Source organism: Euprymna scolopes, chromosome 19 (genome assembly GCF_053919585.1).
Source record: "Euprymna scolopes isolate OS-2025 chromosome 19, ASM5391958v1, whole genome shotgun sequence".
Taxonomy (NCBI): domain Eukaryota; kingdom Metazoa; phylum Mollusca; class Cephalopoda; order Sepiida; family Sepiolidae; genus Euprymna; species Euprymna scolopes.
The window spans coordinates 125,003,115-125,020,620 of record NC_136500.1 but is presented as its reverse complement, the minus strand read 5'-3'; the positions used below and the strand labels follow the sequence as shown (position 1 = coordinate 125,020,620).

At 31.6% G+C, this 17,506-nt stretch overlaps 1 protein-coding gene across 1 annotated transcript; it reads left to right on the top strand.

The window, feature by feature from the left end:
- Window positions 1–926: 926 nt before the first annotated feature.
- LOC145240335 (L-xylulose reductase-like) lies at window positions 927–12,441 on the top strand. The gene is made up of 6 exons (XM_080103916.1): window positions 927–1,001; window positions 4,014–4,168; window positions 4,999–5,041; window positions 7,459–7,623; window positions 9,171–9,288; window positions 12,338–12,441. The coding sequence occupies exons 1-6, from the start codon at window positions 927–929 to the stop codon at window positions 12,439–12,441; spliced, it is 660 nt and encodes a 219-aa protein (XP_079960042.1).
- The last annotated feature ends 5,065 nt before the right edge of the window (window positions 12,442–17,506 follow it).

The window sequence follows — 17,506 nt, the reverse complement described above, 5'->3', positions numbered from 1 at the left end:
TAATGCAAACGGTATTAAGATTTAAATATATTTGTAAATTCTTGATTTAAGACGAGCGGAACTTTTTTTTTAATTTGAACAGATTAATGATAAATATTTTTTCTGTTTCGTTGAATCTGAAATGTAATTGTTTCGTTAAAGTAACTTATGTCTCAAAACCTATCAGACAGTAATGAGTTTCGTTTGGCGATATGTTGCACTCCTAAAAAAAAATAAATAAGTAAAGAAAGTTGAATTTCTTCTTACATTTAAAGTAAAGTTAGATAATAATTTAATTTGACCTTGATATTGACGCAAGGTTCATGCATTGCTCGTATATACTGATATGAAAACGTTATGTTTATCTTCAATAAAATTTTTGGATGATTTGAGAAATTTCTTAGTAGGACGGCACTTGGAGTAAATGTGGTATTATGGTCATAGATGATTCTAATTAAGAGTACGATAGACATTTTCTAAAGTGTGAGAAAATGGGTGTTGTTGGTCATCCTTTATCAGCATGACTAGAAAATATCTCGTACTTTGTTAAAATATAATTTTTATGTCTTGTGCAAATATTTCAAAGTGTAGTAGCTGTTCTATCTGTAGTCATTATGGGCAAATAGAACAAACAGAACTTTCCTCATATGTACAAATAAGGTTTGTCATAAAATTGTTATACTATTTATAGGCTGATTCAATTTTTATTCTCTGCTTTGATATTACTAGTTAAGTGATCTCATTGTTTTATTTTTTGTTTTCACGTATATCAGGCTGACACAAGGCTGTTGGCTCTGGAGGCTCTCCTTGGTGCATGAATTACATAACATTATGGTATGTTTATAATTCAGGAAAAGATAATTGTTGTATATTTTAATTTAATTTTTTTGTTTGTTTTTCTGTTTTCTTATTTAAAAAATGCTGGAATTGGACGAGATGTGGCAAAGATGCTGTCGAAATGTGGTGCCAAAACCTATGCCCTCAGCAGGACTGAAGAACACCTGAAAACATTAGTAGCAGAGGTCAGATAATTTTTTTTTTTTACATATTATATAAATAAATGAAAATAAATTAAAAAACATGCTTATCAGGTCCAGAAGCCACTCGATATTAAAAGTTAATGAGATGGATGAATTGTTAGTTGAATGATGAATAATATTTTTTATTTTTTTTATTACATTTTCATCCCAAACAAGGCGCATTGCCACTTTGGTGTAGGGGGCTACTATGAGGGGCAACAGCTACTGGGATACTATGTAGGGAGTTGGGCAGCAAGATGTCAGTTCATTATTAAAGTTGTAGATGTTGCATGGATTTTATTCAATAAATATTTCTAATTCCATTTCCTTTTTCTCTCTCATATGAATTAAATAAATTTTAAGTATGTAATTAAATTCTAACTTGTAACGTCAATTTTTAGAATTAAATATTTAAACTTTATGAATGTAATACTTTTTTTATGTTAATATTACTAATTTTCATTCAATTTTTCATTCAACTGTTTTTATGTTAATATTACTAATTTTCAACTGTTTTTATGTTAATATTACTAATTTTCAACTGTTTTTATGTTAATATTACTAATTTTTAACTGTTTTTTATTATTTCGCTTCACATTTTTATCTTTATGAACATTCCTATCATAATTGGAATTATTTTTATTTTATTATCAGATATATGCATTGACATCTTTTAAATCTCTTAAAATTTTAATGCAAAATTCTATTTTAAAAATAGTTTTACCTTAAATTATGTCTTAATTTACATTTTTCTTTCTCTTGTTTAATTTTTTATGGTTTGTTTTTACTTATGATTTTTTTTTAAATTAAAATATATTAAATTATCAGTAACATTAAAAAATAATTAACTTTAAATTAAATTATGCCTTTTTTTTACATAAATGATTTTATGGTCGTAAACACTTAAAAGCATTAGACCATTTAATTTGACAAACTTCTAATTCTCAATCTTTATTAGTGGTGCCATATGAATTCAAAGACATTTTTTTGTTCAGATATTCAACTAATATTATGAAGTATTTATCTTAAAATCTCACAGATTATAATACACTAAAAAGGGACATTAATAGTTTATTGGAAATTGATATTATTTACCTAGGTTTAGGGTTCCAATATTGAATCAAAACTTCTTGCCAGCAAAAGTAGTTCAAAATGAGAGTCAGCCAACAAACCCAGTTATCTATTATAAAGTGAAGTCGTATTCCTATCTGTTTAATATATACAAAAGGTGCGCTCGATATAAATGCAGGTGTAATTCAGGGGTCGGTCATGAACCTTTATTATTCCTGATATTCATAAATGATCTCCCTGATAAAATAGTCTCTGAGATAGGTGTATTTACTGACGACACCACACTGTATAACAGCACGAGGAGAAAACAAATGAAGACATATCTAAGGCAATGGCGGCAACCCTAGTCTGTAATGGAATGGGGTCAGAAATGGATGGTAACATTCAACGCTGCCAAGACTAAGCTCGTTTCCTTTAATAATTACATGAAACCTTACCAACCACCAATAGCTATGGCTAAAGATAAATTAACTGAAAGTATTTCATTCAAACTCCTCAGCTTAATGTTCACGAGGAACATAAGTTGAAACAGATACATTGAGAGCATTGCCAAGGCCGCTGTGAAGAAGGTGGGCTCTCTCTACCATGCTAGAAAGTTACTTACGCCAGAAAGTATCCTATACCTCTACAAGGCGACCATTCGCCCATGTATGGAGTATTGTTGTCGCATTTGAGCTGTTGCATCTGCTACTAGTCTCTCACTTCTGGACAAAGTTCAAAAGAAAGTCGCCAACCTGGCATGTCCTGAACTGTTATCTAATCTTAAACCTCTGTCTCATCGATGAAATGTTACATCCCTCCGCCTGTTTTACAAGTATTTTAATGGTGAATGCTCTGACGAACTACAAGCCCTTGTACCCCCTTGAGGTAAATACCCCTGACAAACAACAAAGTCCCACCCCTACACAGTAGAGATCCCTAGATGTAAGAAAGCCTTCTACTTTAATAGTTTCTTCCCCGGAACTGCTAGACTTTGGAATTCCCTTCCGGGTTCCTGCTTCCCCAACTGTACTGACATGCAGAAGTTCAAGTGTAATGTAAACAGACATCTTGCTGCTCAACTCCCTACATAGTATCCCTGCAACTTATTTCCCTGATAGTAGCCCCCTCCATCAAAGTGGCACTGTGCTTTGTTTGGGGTGAAAATGTTATAAAAAAATAAAAAATATTATTCATCATTCAACTAACAATTCATCCATCTCATTAACTTTTAATATCGAGTGGCTTCTGGACCTGATAGCATGTTTTTCTTTTATTTATTTTTATTTATTTATATAATATGTTAAAAATGTGCTTAAAAAAAAAGTTAAATAATCTCAACGAGAAAACTTATCATACTTGCTAATGTCATATCTCTCTATATATAAAAGGCACTTTGTATATATGGGTCCTGGATATGACCTTAAATTATATCCGATGGTGAGGTCCCAGCTTGCAGGCTTTGGGGAGTATGGAGCCACCCTTTAATTGCCATTGCTCCCAGGTCCACTCTGACCCGGAGTTGTAGTACCTGTTAGGGTTCCAACTATAGGTTAAATAGAAACTGACTTGAAAAAAAACAAATATATTCTATTAAAAATTTTTTTCAAAATCAATGGATTCGGCATTAAATAACCTGAAAAGGGTTGATATGCCGTAAAACAAAAACATCCAACTTGTATGTGTAAACTTGTTCCCTATAGACTCTGAAACAGCTGAACCGTTTTTTCTTTGTTTTTTTTTATTTTCACTTAAATGTATTATTTTAGAAGTTCTACAGAATCTGCTCTGCTGGGCCTCAACTTCAGTATTCAATATGGTATCACTTCAATAACCAACATGGTCACAGAAAAGAACATAGAAAATCTTGTAGTCTATTTTTGTTCCATTGAATAAATTTACTTTCTTTTGTGTGTGTATTTTTTTTTTTTTTTTTTTGTCCTGAAACATGTTCTTTTATTACAGTGCCCTGAAATTCATGCCGTTGTGTGTGATTTGAGTGATTGGGACAAAACTTGTTCCACAGTTACCTCCCTTGGACCCATTGATCTTCTAGTCAATAACGCTGGCATTGGTATCCTGAATTCGTTTTTAGAAGCTAAGAAAGAAGACTTTGAGCAGTAAGTTTAGTTATTAGTTTTTCAATTATTTGGTTTCCACAGTTATCTTTCTTTCTTTTTTTTAAGAACTTCTATTTTTAGACAGGAGAATTATTACAGCCCATTTTCCTTAAATTGCTTATTTTCAAGCTCATTCATTGGTTAGAGGTGTCCATATTTAACAGTCTTCCATCATGTTCATTAGTTCTTCTGATGACATCATCATAACTGGTCCACATATACATAATTTCTGGCCTTCCTTTTTTTAAAAATTTTTTGATTTCCACATTATTAGTTAGCATACACATTTATTGTTTGGGCTCAAATCAAGTTATTAAGTTAGATTTATGTCCAAGGAACCTATATCTAAAATTTCAATTGTTTATACCCAAAATTGGTGGAGGAGTTTGGTAGAGTTCTCAAAGGTCAAATCGTTAAACTTTGACCCCCTTAACAGCCAAATTTCTGGCCGAAAATGGATTACAAAGATTTTCCCAAATCTCCATACCCTGTATATTAAATATTGAGTCTGTAAACTGAAAATTGACAGTTATTGTGTAGGGAAATGTACATACACACTTTCACTTTTATAGATATATAGATAATCATTGCAAAGTTTTTTCAGTCTTGTTTTAATTAAAAATTATTGAAATTAGTAGGGCTTTTTTTAATAAAAATTATTGAAAACACTTTTTGTGCTATATTTTTTAAAGAATAATTATTGAAAACACCTTTTAAAATCTTTTAAAACTATAGTTTGTGTGTTTGCTATTATATTGTATTTGCCTCATAACTAAAGACGTCTTAATACATAATGTGTATTTGAATAATTTTGACTTTCAACCTTTCAGGACATTCAGTGTTAATTTGAATGCAGTAGTGAATGTATCACAGGCAAGTCAACTTTGATATTTCTGTGAATCTTCAAGAAAAAAACTTAATTTTCTCAAGGTTATTTTAACTCTTTTTGTTTATAAGCAAACTAAAAAAGTCATTTATTTTCTTTTTGGTTAACAACACATTGCATCAATTTCTTTTTAGAAAAAAATGAAAAATAAACACATTTATTCACCATTGTCACTAGTTTTGTATTATTAGAGTGGGCTATTGTTCAGGAGAGTTGGAGAAATGTCTGAAATTATAAAGCTTTCTGAAACAAAAAAAAATGTCTGCATTTCATAAATAAAAGCCTGTTAGTAAAACTCTGAGAAAGCAAGTTAATATGTTTAATTGCTATGTATGTATGTATGTATGTATATTATTATTATTATTATTATTATTATTATTATTATTATTATTATTATTATTATAATATATATTATTATTATTGTAATATATATATATACTATTATTATTATAATATACATATTATTATTATTATTATTATAATATATATATATTATTATTATTATTATTATAATATATATATATTATTATTATAATAATATATATATATATTATTATAATATTAATAATATATATATATTATAATAATATATATATATTGTTACAATATTAATAATATATATTATAATAATAATAATATATATATATTATTACAATATTAATAATATATATTATAATAATAATATATATATATATTATTATAATATTAATAATATATATATATATTATAATAATAATATGTATATATATATATATATTATAATATTAATAATATATATATTATAATAATAATATATATATTATTATAATATTAATAATATATATATTATTATAATATTAATAATATATATATATTATAATAATAATATATATATATATTATAATAATAATATGTATATATATATTATAATAATAATATGTATATATATATATTATTATAATAATAATTATATATATTATTATAATAATAATTATATATATATATATTATTATAATAATAATTATATATATATATATATATATATATATATATATATATAATGATTATGTAATTTATATGACTAAAAAAAACAAAATATTCCAATTGTTGCATCTTTAAGTAAGTAGTTTGTATGGACTCTGTTTTGGTCAGGGAGACTTTTTTTTTTTTTTACATGGAGGTCACCACTTATCAAGGCCCAGAAGCCACTCTGGGATAAGGGTTAATGCGTGTATAGTAATCAATGGGATAGTAATCGTTAGTAATGGAGATTTGATAAAGTGTCTTACTTAAGGGGGGGAGCGGTTCATCAGGAATTTGTTTATATTAGACTTAAAGACATCCCAGTTGTAGTCAGTGGATTTTCCTGTGTTAAGTGGCATAAGCCATTGAAAAATATATTCAAATGCATTTAGGTGATCCTCAATGATCATTGCTGTCTTCATTGTCGATTTTGGGGTTCTTGCTCATCAGATCAGACCCCTATTTTTTTTTTGCAAAATTTATCATTCCCCTTTTTCCATTTGCAAGTCAGCCAATGAAAAGGAAGCGTGTATTCAAAAATTAATAATAAAATTGCTATGTTCTTATCGAGTCGATTCATTTATTGGATCATTTAATCTAATCAAATTATTTTTTTAAAATCATATGGGACTCATAGATTTAAACTTAAAGTAAAACTATAACAACGCAATCATAAATAACAGATGGAGTTTTAAATTACTAAAGTTAAAATACATAACCAAAACTTTCAGATGCCATGCTGGTTATAATTGTTGTCATATATTTCAACTGATTTTAAACGCTTCCTTGCTCGGCTAGTTGTAATAACTTGCAAATATCATAGTCGAAATTCTGCTGGGTCTCCCTGCTGTTGGCGGCCATTTACTTTTTTTTTTTTGACTCCATGCCTAAAGAAACTTCAGCCATATATATATATATATATATATATATTAATTCTTATTATGAATATTTCATCTAATCTTATATGTATTATAATACATACTTAGATAATTGCCACTTATATACTACTAGAAAATAAATGTAAACCTAAAATATTTTGTGACTTCATCACCACCAGAACACAAGATTTTATGTTATTGACATAAATACACCTGTTTGTGTTGGCAAAAGTGTGTTCATTTTTATGGTGCTTATTGCGATCAATAAATCTTTTGTTTAAGCCAAGATATGTTCATCTAAACCGCAAGAACTTTCTCGTCAACCTAAATAATTTTCATGTGCATAATATATACTTAGATGATTGGCATCAATAAACATGACCAATTTAAAAAGAAAATGTTCTCTTTAGCAGTTTCTCTTAGTTTTTAAAAATTTATCACACATTTTTTTTTCATTTTGGATATTTTTTCTTGATGAAATAATTCTATTCACTGAAAATTGTTTCAAAATTTGTGCACTTCAGGTGGTTGTGAAAAGAATGATTGCAGATTCACGCAGAGGGTCTATCGTGAATGTCTCCAGCCAAGCGTCTATTATTGGACTGAAAAATCATGCTGCTTATTGTAGCAGCAAAGGCGCCCTTGATGCACTCACCAGAGTTATGGCCTTGGAACTAGGACCTTTTGGGGTGCGTGTGACCAGCATATATTTCATTAAAACTTTTCAAATTTTGAAATAATCTCTTTTCAAAGGAAAGCATTTCAGTTGTCAACTTTGAACTTTAAAGCGTGTAAAATTTTAAGGGGGATGTTGTAGTTTGCTTGGAATTATTTGAAGATTATGACAATCAAGTCTTGTAGGAAATAAAAAAAAAAAGAATACAGGGTGACCAAAAAAAACGGGCCCCAACTCTAATTAGGCCTCGTTTCTTAGTGTTTTGTCCGAATGAAATGAAACTTTGGTCATAACTAGTTTATTATATTCAAAACATCACATCAAAACACTAGGGTCTTTGGCCTTTGTTTTCTCCATTGACTGTAAAATGCTCAGAAAAACAATTGAATGTCCACTGTTTTTTTTTTGGGGGGGGGGTCACCCTGTATGTGCAAATTTTTTTCTTCTCCTGGAGATGAGTTATACCTCAAAGATTGAAGAACTTAACACCACATTACCGTCCTGGTGCGATACATCATGTTGATAAATATTTTATAATGGAAAAACTCAATCATGTTCTGCAAAGCTAAACAAAATTTTTGTTTCTGTATAAAACAAGCAAACCAAACACCATGAATAAATATTTAAAGATATAAAGAACCTGAAGTATAAAAACGTTTTACAAAAATGACTGAATTCAGCATTAAAGAACTGGAAAAGGGTTGGTATGACATAAAACAACCAAACCAGAATTCCGTCTTTTTTGCGTCACTTACATTGAAATAGATGAAGATCTAAACTGGCAGCATCCGAGGCTCTTCAGATAATGGTCACTGAACGACATGGTATCTAGCATTCAAGTGATTCCTAGATGCAGGTTCTTGTTGCTGAATAAGAGATCATTTGAATCTAAATATCACAATGCAACTTGACGGCAATAAATAAACGAGCAAGGCGGTATTAGTCAACATCCGTGCATAATGCAGCCAAAGAAACAGAACACATGTCCTCGCATTCATTTGGTCCTTCGAGATGAACAGGGGTCAAGTATTCAAACGGTGACCACTACTATGGTAACTATCTTGTTAGCTACAACTATCGAAGAAGAATACTCGTTTCAGGACAAGTCAAATTAATTTCCGAACAGAACAGTTTTGCATCACTTTTATGTTCCATTACGAAATTTAAAATAACAGCATATACTAAACTTTATGTTTGGAATCCTTGTTGTAATTTTGATCCAGATCCATTAGATGATTTTGATTCTAGAAAATGTCTCAACCTAATTAGAGTTGAGGCCCGTTTTTTTTTGTGGGGGGGGGTCACCCTGTATATATATATAATGTGTATGTGTTTATAATAGATGTGTGCTTATAATGCTAATGTAAAGTAAACCCAATTAGTGCAATATGAAAAGAATAAAGCAACAGAAAGTGCTTCTTCATGTTTTGAATTATTTAATTTATATTTCAACGTTATAACTTTATTTACAAAATGTTTCAAAGTAACAGTCGTGAATCATGATCGTTTTTTTTTATGCCCCAATAAGACTTCACTTATATTTTGAATTTTTTGGTTTAGATTCGTGTGAATTGTGTCAACCCAACTGTGGTATTGACAGAGATGGGCTTGACCTACTGGAGTGATCCAGCCAAATCTGAAGCCATGCTCAATCGAATTCCATTGAAAAAATTCGCTGGTAAGTTAAAAGATTTTAGCTTTTTTCATTGTCCCCCACCCTCAAGGATTTTTCTATTTTTTAGTTTGAAATTGCATTTTCATTGCTGAATGGGCAGATACTTTTATATGCATCCAGGCACCTCCAACAGAACTTTGATTATCGGCTGTCACACTTAAAATATTTTTGTTGATCTGTTATGCTTAACTAGCTAACAGTGCATAATAGTCAAGCACCTCAGCAGAAATAACCTTCTTAGTGACATGCAATATGGTTTCCGTTCTGCTAGATCTACAGCAGATGTGCTAACGGTTATATCTCATAAGATTAGTGAATCTCTCGACAAAGGCTTCCTTTCTAGGGCAATTGCTCTTGACATATCAAAGGCCTTCGATAAGGTATGGCACAAGGTCTACTTCACGAGATTTCCAGCTACGGTATAACTGGAAACGTTTTCTCAATTATTAAATCATTTCTCTCTGATAGGCTCATAAGAGTAGTGGTTGATGGGCAGAAATCAGAGGCCCACAGTATTAATGCTGGAGTCCCTCAGGGGTCCATCCTGGGCCGAACTCTTTTCCTGATCTACATCAATGATCTCCCAAAACACATACTTAAATCATTTGTGACATTTATGCTGATGACACGACCATCTATGGCAACACATCAAAGGCCGTAAATGACAAAGTTCTCTCTGATTCTCTCTCCTCTGATCTTGAGCGCATGGTACAGTGGGGGAAGAGGTGGCTGGTTACTTTTAAAGCATCCAAAACCAAGCTTCTATCTTTACATCATCAACGCTCTGAACCCCATCTGGCATCAATTGAAATGGATGGCTCTCGTCTTAGGGAGGCTCCATGTTTTGACAAGCATCTGGGATTGACCTTTACTCTGAAATGGAACACGTGCATCAAGTCTGTTGCCAAGGTCGCTGGAAAAATGGTAGGATCCTTCTACCATTCCAGAAGATATCTCACTGCTGGTGCAATTCTCTATCTATATAAAAGCCAAGTACATCCAAGGATGGAGTACTGCTGCCATATCCGGGCAGTAGCTGCTAAAAACAGCCTATCCTGCCTTGACAGAGTACAAAATAGTCTTTGTGTCTTAGTGGGGGGATGCCTTTTTCTCTTCTCTGCAACCTCTCTCTCACAGAAGAGACGTTGTGAGCCTGTCATTGTTTTATCATTATTTTCATGGAAAGTGCTCGTCTGAGCTCCAATCTCTGGTCCCCCCTCGCCAATCTTTCACAAAAAACACCCGTCTAGCTGAAACTACTGTCAATAATTTTCCACACTCTTTATCTATGCCTAAATCAAAACGTAGATTCCATGAGCAAAGCTTCTTTCTTAGAAGTGCACGCCTGTGAAACTCTTTTCCGTTTGCCTGTTTCCCACCTGACTACAACTTGGATGTTTTCAAGTCCAACATCAATAAATTCCTGATAAACCGCCCCCTTAAGTAAGACATATTATCAGATCTCCATTACTAATGATTACCGCGATATTGTCCCATTGATACATGCAATAACCCTTATCCCCCGAGTGGCTTCCGGGCCTTGATAAGTGGTGACTACCATGTAAAAAAAACATTGAATTTTCTCAAAATTTCCAATTCTGATGTAAAAAGAATGAGAAATGTTGATTAAAAATTATGTTTTCATAATATCCTCCTCCATCCCCCTGTTATTTGACATGAAAATAGTTTAACAATATGGTCAAGCTGAGATAAGTAGGTCCCGCAGACGAGCCTCGTTCTGATATTCAGAAAATTTAGGTTAACAACTGGTGAAGCTACCGAAAAGTCACCCTTTTGAATAAAGAAGGATATAAACAATATTTTTAAAATTAATTTCTTAATTTTGCTTAAAAACAAAATGTCAACACATATGAAGAAAATATTTTAGAAAATAATTTCTTAATTTTAAATAAAAATTGATTGTAAAGAAATCTTTTTTTTTTGTTTTAAATAATTATTGAAAAATATTGCAAAGTGTTTACATAGCTGGTTCTTTGGGATAATAGGGGCGCCTGAAACCTCCCTTCCAAAACGAAAACTGCTTTAGTGTTTTTACTATTTTAAAGCGCTTTTTTTTTAAGTTTGAAACACAAGTAGTGGCTAGTTAACTTAGAACAACAAGTGCGCATGGCGGAAATTCTTCAGGGTTTAAATGTATTGTAATGCTTTTATGGTGGTCGAAAAAAGTTTTTCAGCTGCCATATTACTTCCCATTTACTTGCCTCCCCACGTGGGCAGAGTTAGACACAAGGTCGGTTTTTAATGTAGAGAAGCATTTATTACTAAAAAAACGAAATGGTGAAATATAAAAGCAAGTTAAGCTAAAAGTTAAAAAAAAACATGTTTTATTTTTTTAATTCCAAGAATTAAAGAAAGAAAAAAATTCAAAGAAATGTTGAACGTTTATTGCTATAAATATAACGAAGCACCGGTGTCACATTTCATACAACCTAACTGTCAAGATTTTTCAGAACGAGGCTCGTCTGCTGGACCTACTTATCTCAGCTGCGCCAACAATATTTATATGAATATTTAATTCAAGAAAATTTATGTCAAAACTTGTAAACGTTTCGGTTGCTGTAACTTTAAACTGTCTTCCTGTGTATCTTGTCAAACTCGGGAATCTTTTTACCAAACTCGAATCTTTCTTTGTTTTTAGTAGTGACATAATGAATAAAGTATCTAAGTACAATTCACTTCTAAGTGAAGCTTTTCTGGAGGTCCAAGGTTCAATCTTTAGTGCGGTGTGGGAAGTACAATGAATACAATTGAAAATTACGCAAGACTTCTACTTGGTCATCGCTGATAGATTAATAAATTTATAAGGTAATAATGGTTTTTATTATTGGTATTATTGACACTTGAAAACAACTATAAAAAATAATATTAAGGAAATTAAAATTTGTTATTCTCATTACAAAAATGCTAAATCTTTTGCACATACATACATCATCATTATTATTATATATGTATTATTATATATGTAATATATATACATACACACACATTGGTCTTTATTATGGAGAGTTATTAATTGTGCCTTTTTTTCCAGAGGTTGAAGATGTTGTCTACACCATTTTGTTTCTGCTGAGCAATAAATCCATGTCAACCACCGGTTCTGTTCATCCTGTTGATGGAGGCACCCTTTGTTGCTAATAAATCTTTGACTTGGATTCCATTTTTTTTTTTCTCTGAACGATTCTACTAAGTCTTCTTTCCAGAAAATGTTCAAAAATTATGGTGCTAAAAATAAAAAATTGTGTTTATGCAAAACTTTGAAACAATATAAGTAAAAATTTTCTCCTCTGCGTGTTTTGTCATTTTTTGAAAGTGGGAACTATTCCCAATATGTTATGCATTATTCTATTCTCATTGTGAACTATACATATATATATATATATATATATATATATATATATATATATATATATATATATATATATATATATGCATGAATAAATATATATTATTCCAAACAATTTAAAACAAAAAAACTCGGAATAACATTTTTGCATGGCTAATGACCCCCTCATTCTAAATCCGAAAGGTGAAAGAAAAACTCCTTTTAAGAAGTAAAATATTCAGAATTTTAGGTCCAATGGCTTAAATTTCAAAATGCAAAAACATCCAGTTAAACGTTCATAAAAGAAATTGGTCTTTTCGGTTGTACTGCATTTGCAGAAAGCTAAAATTCAGTCAAGGAAAAGTGCAAATGGATACATAACCAACAAACATACGCTTCCATTGTTTTTTGTTCCCCCCCCCCAATTGTTTAATGTATATATATTTTTTAACTGTTTTTCTTACAATTTATGATTGAATATCATAAATTGTTTTTTTATCTAATGTATCAACCAGCAAATTTCTAGCTTTGCTGCAATCATAATTTGCTAATTGCTTACCGTCCTCTGATTAGAAGAATAGCAAGAGTGATACTATTCACATTCCCTAAAGTGTTAAGACACACAAAAAGAGTGGAAAAACTAAAATAAAAAGAGGAAATAAGTATAAGAAACAAGGTTAGTAGAAAGACAATTGGGAGTAAGTGGTTCACTAAAGCACACAAAGATCATCTGAACTAGGATTGTTAATCAAGTTATGGTGGCCAAAAAACCGGACATAAAGGTCGAAATATTCAGAGGTAGTTCACAGAGAGTTTTAGTGGTGGCAATTAGTTTTGTGACAGTTTTACAACAATTTTTCAGTTAGAGATAGTCGATTGCAGGTTGCTGCTTGGATCAGATGAGAAAAGTTTAGGAGGCAGAGATGACCTGACATCAACCAAGGTGTGAACGTTAGCGGTAAGACGGTTAATCATGTCACACACATGCAAAGTACAACTGATATTTGCAGAATTTGTGTTGTGATTTTTTTTATGTTTGTGAGCCATTGCGGTTGCTCCTACTGCAGTGAGAGACGATGACATGGAAACGGTGTTGAGATTGGCGATTGTTGTGGGCGGGGGAACACATGGTTGCACACAGGCGATACTAAGAATATAATTAAGGATTACTTAAGATTTCTACCTGGTCATGGCTGACGAACTGAAAACAATGTCTTGTAGAATAAATATAGATTGCAGTTTGAAATTCTGTACAGATTTCAAAGTTACACATAAACAGTCCGACAAGACACATCTGAAGAAGGCCGAAGGTGGCATCAGCCGAAACGTTGTGGGAAGAATATTCAAGATGAAAAGAGTATAAAAATCCATCAAAGATGTTTAGTTTTATTAAGATTATACAAATTAAAACAAAGGCCAACATATAAAAGCCACAGTCAGTTTATTATTTTGAAAATTTTAAAATAAAGCACCAGTTTCGATATTCAAGTAAAAAATAACAAAAGAAATGATCCTTCACTTTATGGCCATGAACTAAATTGACAATATTAATCCAAAAGAATTGATTGTTGAGTTTTATTGAACCACAAAAAGATGACTTTAAGGTGCAGCAATACAACTCTATAAGAGACTGTCGATTGATTATGTGTTAGTTTGAAATAACATTTTCATTGGTCTGTCAAACTTTAGTTTGAAATAACATTTTCTTCAGTCTGTAAAGCTTCAGCTTAAATAGCATTTTGTCATTTTATCAGCTTCAATTTAAAATAGTATTTTCATTGATCTGTGATGCTTCAGTTTCACATAGCATTATCGTCAGTTTGAAATAATGCTTTTTTTGTTCTGTTATGCGTGTTTGAAACAGCATTTTCTCCAGTTTGAAATAGCATTTTCGTTTCTAAACCTTGAATAAATGCATCTCAGATTCTCTATTCTTATATTATGATAGAGAATAAAGATGAACAGAAATCCAATTTCTCTTTACCCTTAAGAACTCGAAATAATCGTTGCATCAAATTTTCGACAAGCAAATTTGGCATTTTATGATTTTACTATAAGAGATTATCCTAGGATCCTTTTTCCCTGACATAAAGTGAGCATAGGATTGAAAAGAATCTAGCTTCTGACATTAGTAACATCTTACTAATGTCTGTGTATGTATATTCATTACTGTACTCTCCATTGTAATAAACTTTTCTTTCTTCCTTTATACTGATGTAGCAGGTGTTCTTTCAGCTCAGTAACAAAGATAAAACCGGAGAAAAACCCATTCAATGTGACTTCTGCATCCAGAAATTTGCATGGAACAACACGCTCCAGAATCATCGGAGGATTCACATCAGGGAAAAGCCGTTCCAATGTGAAATCTGTGGAAAAAAATTTGCCCAATCCGACAAACTCTGACGCCACAAACAAATGCACCTGCAATGGATAAAAAAAGGGAAGAAAATCTCCACTAGAAACAAGCAGTCATCGACATCCACAACGCCCTCTAAAAAAGCTGACGATTATCCACAAAATGATTATTTATCGGTGCTATAAAAATATCCAGGTGTAATTTTAAATAAGATTTTTGAAGACTTTTTTTTAGCGGAAATCGCTCCAGACAAGGCGTGATGACATTTGATGCAAGAAGTTAAAAAAAGATTACTTGAATGTCAAAACTTAGTCAATGATTAGGTGTTACATGGATAGGCAACACAAATTTGTCTCTTGATGCAATCAGAACTGATGAAATAGGAAGGAAATAATAAACCTTTCTTTCTTCCTTATTCTGGTGTATCAGTTGTTATTTCCATGCCGTAACAAGGCTACAACTTATTTTAAAATCTACAGAACATTATTTCAGTATAAAGTTGAAATGAAAAACATTGAAATTAACCACGGAATATTACACCTCCCTTCCATCTCTCCCCAGATAATTTATCCCCATTTTTGTTCGCTATTTGAAACAACACGTTTTAAGTTGGTAATATCACTTCATTTGCTATTGATCCTGGGTTTGCTTCTTGTTTCTCCGAAATGCATAAAACTCCAAAATACACTTTATCAACTGATAGGTTTGTTTTGTCAAAACTTGGAGATATAATGAAATAACGACTGCAAAGAACTTCTTTTCATCCTCTTAAAATCAAACGGAATTTCCATGAACAGAGTCTCTGTCCAAGAACTTCCTGTGAAACAGATTACCACAGGATTGCTTACCTGTAAGTTAAAATCGTCTTCAAATCCAATGTCAACAAATACTTGACATAAACTGTTCGTGTAAATAATCAATTTTTTTATTTTTCGTTCGTTTAATCATTTTCAATCGTTCATATTTGTCATCATTCATCTATCCACCTTTTTTTAACCATTATCTTTGAGTGGTTTCTAGCCTTGATAATCGATGACATTAGTAAAAAAAAAAAAGAAACAGTTGCTGTTGAGATTTTGGAAGTTCTGAAAGCTTTGATTGAATCTTTTTTTTTTGCGCGAAGCAGTGTCTGTAATTGAACCGGTTGTTCAAATTTCACTCAGATGCACAAAATGTGTTATGATATTCACAATTTGCTCATAAAAAATATGAATTTTTGTCTGTTCTTTTTTAATTTTTCTTTTCATTTCTTCATTTTGTGTGTGTGTATATATATATATATATATATATATATATATATATATTAAAAACCAACACAACATGTTTGAGTTCTGCATCAGTTCTCATTTGTCTCAAGGGAATCATCATTAAGTAATGAGAATTCTGATCCAGCTGATGGATGCGAAGACGCATCACTCAGCTCTGTGTCGAGCCTCGAGTAAAGACTTAAACTCGGGCTGTGAGGTGATGAACCTGGTTTAAGCCCTGAGGGACTCATCGCTTCCGGGTTACTCTTGGCCAATTTCTCTGCTTCAAATTTCTCTTCTTCTATCCGAATGAAATCAAACACAGATTTGCTCAAGCTGCCTTCGTCTAAGGGATTATCCTTTTCTTCGTGCTCCCCTTGAATATTTGGATAGGTATCAGGCAGATTGCTCGTAACTTGTGAGTCAAGGCTGGGACTCATCTCTTCTGGAGAAACCTCATCTTTGTAGTTTGATTTGGTTGCGTTTTGATTCATGGGGAGAATATTTTTGTGGGCCGTCAGCTTTTCTAATGTACGGATTATCTGGAACAAAAAAAAACTTAAGTTAGAGAAAGATGAAGCATACGAGAGAAGAATGCATAATTGGTTATCCAGACTTTAGCTTTGATTGCCCTCTACTCGTTGTGCTGTTCGGATGGAAGAATCTAGTGACTGCTAGGTTTTCATTGTATGGGTAATTTATTTCATAAACGTCTCACTAGACAACTGATCATTATGAAATAAAGTTGCAATGCAAATCTAATTTTATAATCAGATTTAAAAAGGCAGATCTAGTTTTTTTTTCAGAATTTTTACCATATCAAGCATTTTTGAAGAACAATGTTCCATATAACAATCTAATGAAAGTTAGTCTTTATATAAAGTAAAGCTTGGTCTGATTCTCAACTTTGTTGTCATGAAAATATTTCTGCTTACAAATCAATATTTGATTCTAACTAACCAGTTTATTGGGTGGATCCTGGCAGCATGTTTTTAAAAATAATGAACAAATCAATTTGATTTCATTTCTTTCATAAAATGATTTTTCCCAGTCAGAATATTTTTCAAATTAGAGAATGAAATAATGGTCAACTGAAAAAGCAATGTTTACAAGGAAGAGAGAGTGAGAGATAAAGAGCGAGCTACTTCATAGTTTATAGCAGGTGACATTCTCTGTCTCTTTCTGTAATTAAAAAGAAGGGTGTTGTGTTATAAAAATAAGACACATTCACAACTAGGTTGTTTCTCTGTCTTTCCTTTAAGTAGTACAATAGCT